The 5,999-nt window shown below is 49.9% G+C and overlaps 1 protein-coding gene across 1 annotated transcript in view; it reads right to left on the reverse strand.

Annotated features, from left to right (window-relative positions):
• Window positions 1-2,361: 2,361 nt before the first annotated feature.
• The window catches only part of BDH1 (3-hydroxybutyrate dehydrogenase 1), a 23,808-nt gene continuing 20,170 nt past the window's right edge, over window positions 2,362-5,999 (reverse strand). Inside the window, 2 exon segments of the mRNA XM_006906193.1 lie at window positions 2,362-2,831; window positions 4,211-4,363. Coding sequence (XP_006906255.1) covers window positions 2,362-2,831; window positions 4,211-4,363 — 623 coding nt within the window.

Consider the following 5,999-nt stretch of genomic DNA (forward strand, 5'->3'; position numbering starts at 1 on the left):
TGTAAAATGGGAACGACAATCTCTGTTCTGCCTACCTCAGCTGGCTCTTGTAAGGATCAAAACCCTCAGTAGGCTCTAAGGTGCCAGAAAGTAAATGGTAAATGTGAGGTTTTATTTAGTTAGCATTGAGATTATCTGGAGGGGAGATACTCTGGGCTTTTCAATCATGGGGATAAAAATTAAAAATCGGGGCATCCTGCAGGCCAGCCTAGCAATCCTGTCTTACTCCTGATGACCCCAGCAGGTTGCAGCTTCTCCAGTGTTTAATTTACTACTGGTCCTGGCCCCAAGTATGTAACCGTCTCCCTTTCCTGCTAGTTCTCAGCTATACATGCACGAGTGTAACCAGTATTCCATTCATTTTCCTTTAATAAAATTAAGCATGAAAACAAAAATCTCCCAACATGTAAAAATGCGACTTTGAAAGATAAACTCTGTGATACAAAAGGATCTTATTGTTAGGCACACATGATGGCCATCAGATGCCCCTCTCTGAGATCCAGAAGGTTTCAGCCCTGCCTGCCTACCAGTTGTCCACGCCGGCCCTCTCCGCACACCCTACAGGAGGGAGCTGGTACAGGGTACTCCTTACTTAAGACAGAGGGGACAAAGGCCCAAACGGCAGGGTGAATCTGTTCCTTGTGAGACCTCCTTCTCCTTGTCACTGCCTGAACCACACGGTCAGTTCCAGTTGCCTAGGTTCCATCGCCTTCTGCTGCTAGGATCCACGTTTAATTTAGCCAGGAGCTACTAGAGCAGCAGGAACGCTGTTTCTAAAGGGCCTTGCGTCTTAGTGCCCGGGCAGTTTCCAAAGCAGGGATCACAGTACCCTGTGAGAGACCTCGGGCCTGGATGGAAGCTCCCAGTCGGGAGCAGAGGCCGCTCCGGCTGCGGGGGCAGCGCGCCCTCTAGCGGACAGCCTGGCCCTTACCGGGAGAGACGGAAGTGCTAGTTTGATTTGTGGGGCAGGCACTCAGAATCCTGTCCTAGGCCTGCAGCCACCTGGAGGAGGGTGGTACCTGGTTTTGATCCAAACATCCAGGCCCTGGGCAATTTCAAGGAGGCAGCCTTTAAACCCAAACTCGAGGTGATGACATATGCTTTGCCTACCAGTGACCTGGCTCCTTAATGAAAAATAAGGCCACAATAAGAAGGTGAGCCATCAATGAAGGCTACCCTGAACCCTACAGAACAGAGGTGTATGTGTAAGATAGTGAGAGAGAGAGAGAGGGAGAGAGAGAGAGAGAGAAGGCTACCCTGAACCCTACAGAACAGATGTGTATGTGTAAGAGAGTGAGAGAGAGAGAGAGAGTAAGAGAGAGAGAGAGTGCGTGTGTGTGTGTGTGTGATGTGTGTATGTGTGTGTGTGTGCACACACGTGCGCACAACACGTAAGACAGAGAACCTAGACTTATGCCTGGGGGAGAAGGTGGACAGTGCCAGGCCTTTGCACCACAGTTCTTGCCAAGGATGCCCCATTAACAGGGGTCCCGCCTCAGACAAAACCAAGCAGACCCAAACCAGAGACAAATCGCCCTTTTAGCCAAAGAGCAAAGAGATGTTTCTTATATAAAACATCTTTGTATGAAATCAACTCCAAAGATTTGTCCTAAGTCTCAAGAGAGGTTGGAGAAATCTCAAACGGAAATCTCCAGAATTTCTCCACCCACTCCACACAGTTCTGAATTACTGGTTGAGGCCACACACACCAGCACAATGGACATGCAAAGAGGTGTACAGTGGGCACATGGTACATAAGGCTCAGGTGATGTCACAGAGCTCTCAGAGGAGTCTCCAGAGCAGCCCTAGGACACAAGATGTGAAGTGTTTTTACAGCAGTGATAGGAGCACATGACTTGGACCATTTATAAGCAATAAAAGGAGTATTTATGTATCCTCTTTAGGTTATAGATTCTTTGTGAACAAAAGAAAAAAATACCTGTTTTTTCCTCATGAGGCTGGCTTAAGAATCAAATGAGAAATTTTTTTGAACTGATGTTTTAGTTTAAAAATATAAAGAACTTGAATTCTATTTTATAATAAATCTGTTTTTTAATATAAAGATGTTTCCTCCAAATCTTTGTAGGAAATCAACTCCAGAAAGACAGATGCATCATATTTGCCCTGAGGTTTAGGGGCCCTGTCCACCATGCCACACCCCGACACTCACTGTGCATACAAGCTAGGCTGGGTTAGCCCCTCTGCTTAACACGAAAACTGGTAGTGGGAAGGTGGATAATCCGCAAGTGGATTATCAAGAGGCAACTATACAAATGTTTCCCTCCCTCCCTCGCCTCCAGCCTCCCTCTCCTTCTTCCTGCCCACCAGGGCTCCCAAGAGAGGCCAGGTCCCCAAAACTCTTCAGCATATGTAGATCCTGTCGGAGATTGCCCCAGGCAAGTGGGTCATGATCTGCATTCACAGCCACGAGGAGCAATCCATAGGGTAGTAGCGGGCATAGGGGGTGGCAGCAGTCAGGGCGTGGGTGACAGCGTTGATGACGGGGGATGTGTCTGCGGAGCCTCTGATGCAGTAGGTCTCCATGACGGCGATCTTCTCATCAAAGTACTTCTTGCCGTAGTCCTTACGCACCACCTCTGGCAGCTCATCCCACATCTTATTGGCAATGGCCTGGATGCGCTTGGGGCCACAGATGCTGGTGGCAGCGATGTAGTTGCTAGGTTCTACCACGCTGACCTTCACACCCAGAGGGTGCATCTTGTAGCGCAGGCAATCAGAGAAAGCCTCCACTCCAAACTTGGAGATGCAGTATGAGGAGTGGGCTGGGATGACCACTTGGCCCAGCAAGCTACTGATGTTGACAATATGGCCTACAGAGGAAGACAGCAAGTACCTGCTCAGAAGGCACTGCCTGGTCGGGCAGAGGTTCTGAGGCCTGGCATGTTTCCAGAATGCTGGCTAGAACCCTGGCCTCCGACACCTGTTTTGCTGCCTGCCAGGCTGGGGCCTGGCCTTCTGAACCACCCAGGGTCAGGAGGCTTTCTCATTGGTAGTCAAGGCCAGCTTAGCCCACACATCAGCATCAGCATCCCCTATATTTCCTAGGTAGCCAGTTGTGCCATGCAGGACAGGGGAGGAGAAATGAGTGAGGAGCAGGTCTTCATACCAGGAGAGAAGAGTATAATGCACAACACACAACTAAGCTGTGTCTTGCCTCCCACATTCTCCCATTTCATTTTCATCCTAAATTGTTATCATCTAGCAGCGCTCTGTCTGCAAGTAGGTAGGGAGAGGGGTAGGGGCAGGGTTCTGAATCTGACTTCGGGACTAGGACACATGGGCAGTCTCAGGCACTGGGAGAGAGTGGTGGCCTCGAGAGACTCTCTCACAGGCCCAGCCTGGGGGTGCTAGGAGCAGACCACAGCTTCTTCCAGCCCTGGGGGCAGTAGTGGGAGTGGAGGTGGAGCCCATCTGACAGCCCAGGCAGACCAGAGATCCACTTATGCTGGTCGTGCACCCAGAGTGAAGGCACAGCCACATCCTAGGCACTGTGGGCACCTTTTGGAAACCTCTAAGTTGGAAGTCAATGAAGGGTTGGGGTTTTCTTCTAGAATCCTAGAGCACTCCCTGGGTTTATCCTGTCATTGCTGGGACCTTTGGATAGATCATATGGATCTTGCCCCTTTTGCCAGATTTGTTTGCTCTTCCAGGGAGAAAATGTGAGTCAGTGACTTCTTAGGTGGTTTGCTTTTGCTTACATTTGACTAGCTACGGTGGTTTGGATGTCCGTTTTTGTCTGTTTTCCAAATTTCTAATCTCAATTATTCTTATTTTTTTACTTACTACCACAGTTGTCTCATTTTTAAACTATGGCATAGTAACCTGAGAAATGGATATGCCAGATTTACTTAACCACATTCCTATTGATACCATAATGTGTACACACAACTCTGGGCACAAGAGTGGTTATTTCTCTACCTTAGGTTCCCAGAGTGAGATTATTGCTGTAATCTTTTGGCCTTTGCTGCATAGATGGCTGACCTGTTGCCTACTTTACTTTCTGAAAATCATACATCCCTTTCCGCCCACCGGGCCACAGCACCTCTGCTCACCACCATTCACGGGCCCCGCATGGCTCAGCCTCGCTGGGCTGTGAATGGTGGATCTGCTGAGACCTATTTCCATTCTGAGCAAAGATGAAAAAGTGAGGCAGAACAGGGGGCAGGAGGAAAGTCCCTTTCCAATTCACCTTTGGCCCTTCGGATGAAGGGGAAGAAGGCTTTTGTTGTCCGCACTGTGCCCCAGAGGTTTACATCTGCTGCCTCCTTGTAGGTCTCCATGCTGGTGAACTCCGTATCCCCGAACAACAAGACGCCCACATTGTTCACTAGGCCCCACATGCCTGGACGGGAGGAGACAGAACAGAGGTCACCACGTGGCTCTATCACGCATCGGCCTGCAACCTGTTTTCCTCCCTACTTTCATCTCTTTCCCCCGTGATTTTCCAGCTTCTTACACAAGGCTCTCAGGAGACTTTCTAGAGTAGCCAAGAATAACAGGCAATAGAGAGGCCTAAAGTGCTGGTGGTGATCCTCCCTTAAGTCTAGACTATCCAATCCTTATATTTCTTATGCCTTAATCAAGTGTCTGGGCCAATCATGACCCAGCCCTGCTGGTTTCTCCAGCCTGGAGTCCCACCTCACCTCACTCACTTCCACTCTATTCCAGCCAGTCTCATCACCATACTCTGCACCCACACACCGGTGTATTCATCCCTGTCTGTGAACCTTCCCTGGCATTTTCCATCTTACTAGAAGCCAGGGGAACCTCAGGAGTCTTTCAAGCCCAGCCCTCTCTGGAGGACCAGAGACGGGGACCCAGTGTCCAAAGCAACACAGTAAGTTAGAGGTTCAGCCAAGCCTTGATCTTGGGTTGGGCCCCCCATCCTGCTCCACTCTGAGACCCACCCCCTAACAATGACTCCAGTCTCTCACCTTCCTTCTCTAAATCATGCACTGTTGTAAGACCCCAAGACCCAGTAACCTGTTCATCAATATCCCATGTGTATACACCTGGTCTCTACGGGTAGAGAACACCCCGCAGCCTCGTGTGTTTCCACAGGGCTGAGTGCAGGGTCAAAGGAAATGTACATTCTCTGAGTATATTGGGTTGACCGTTTCCAGCAAGACCAGAGAAGGGACAGCTGGCTTTTATAGACGCAGAATGTTGGTGTTGGAAGGCTCCTTGAAGTTCACTTAGTCTGATAACTAATCTTACACTCGGAGATATAGAGGCCCTGAGGGGAAAGGACTGGCTTCAGAGAGCCCAGAAGTCAAAGGCAAAGCTGGCTTGGGAGAAGCAGCAATGAGGAGGCAGCCACGTTTTGCAGGGCCCCCTTTGAGTTCTGTTTTTTGGGGCTCAAGGACTGGTTGGGCTGGTGCCTCAGGACAGAGCAGGGCCATGCCCCTTCATTGCAGAAGCCCTTGGGGTTCAGTCTCCTGTGGCCATGAAAGCCCTGTGTTCTTTCCCAAGGAGCAGCCTCAGGGCAGGGCTGCCTTCCTGGGAGCTGTCCCTGTCCTGTGGGAACTCCAGCCCTGCTTGCCTTCTGAGTTAATCATGGAGTTTGTGTAAATGACACAGTAATTGGTTTCTAGTTGCTTCCCTGCCTTGTTACCCAAATTAAAGCTTCATCAACTGACCTCTGGTGCCTTCTCCTTCAATTATGAAAAATTAAGAACATTTATTAGGGCAAGGAAATTGCTGGCAACAAAGTACTCATGAAGTTCTCACTCCCACTCCTCACCGTGGCAGAGCCGAAGCCTCTGCTCTTAGGTCTCGCTGGTGACCTCGATTTGACGCAGCCACTATAATCCCCCACAGCCGCCATGTCCTCCCCTTCCCCAGCCTGCAGTCTTCGCAGAGTCATTCCCCTTCTCCTCATCCCAGGAGGCCTCTCACCACTTGCCAAGGCTGACATTTCATCCTCCACCTCTAAACGGGAAGCCATCAATCCTCTCTCTTTTATGCAACTTTAATTC

The sequence above is a fragment of the Pteropus alecto genome, unplaced genomic scaffold (genome assembly GCF_000325575.1).
Source record: "Pteropus alecto unplaced genomic scaffold, ASM32557v1 scaffold311, whole genome shotgun sequence".
Lineage (NCBI taxonomy): Eukaryota > Metazoa > Chordata > Mammalia > Chiroptera > Pteropodidae > Pteropus > Pteropus alecto.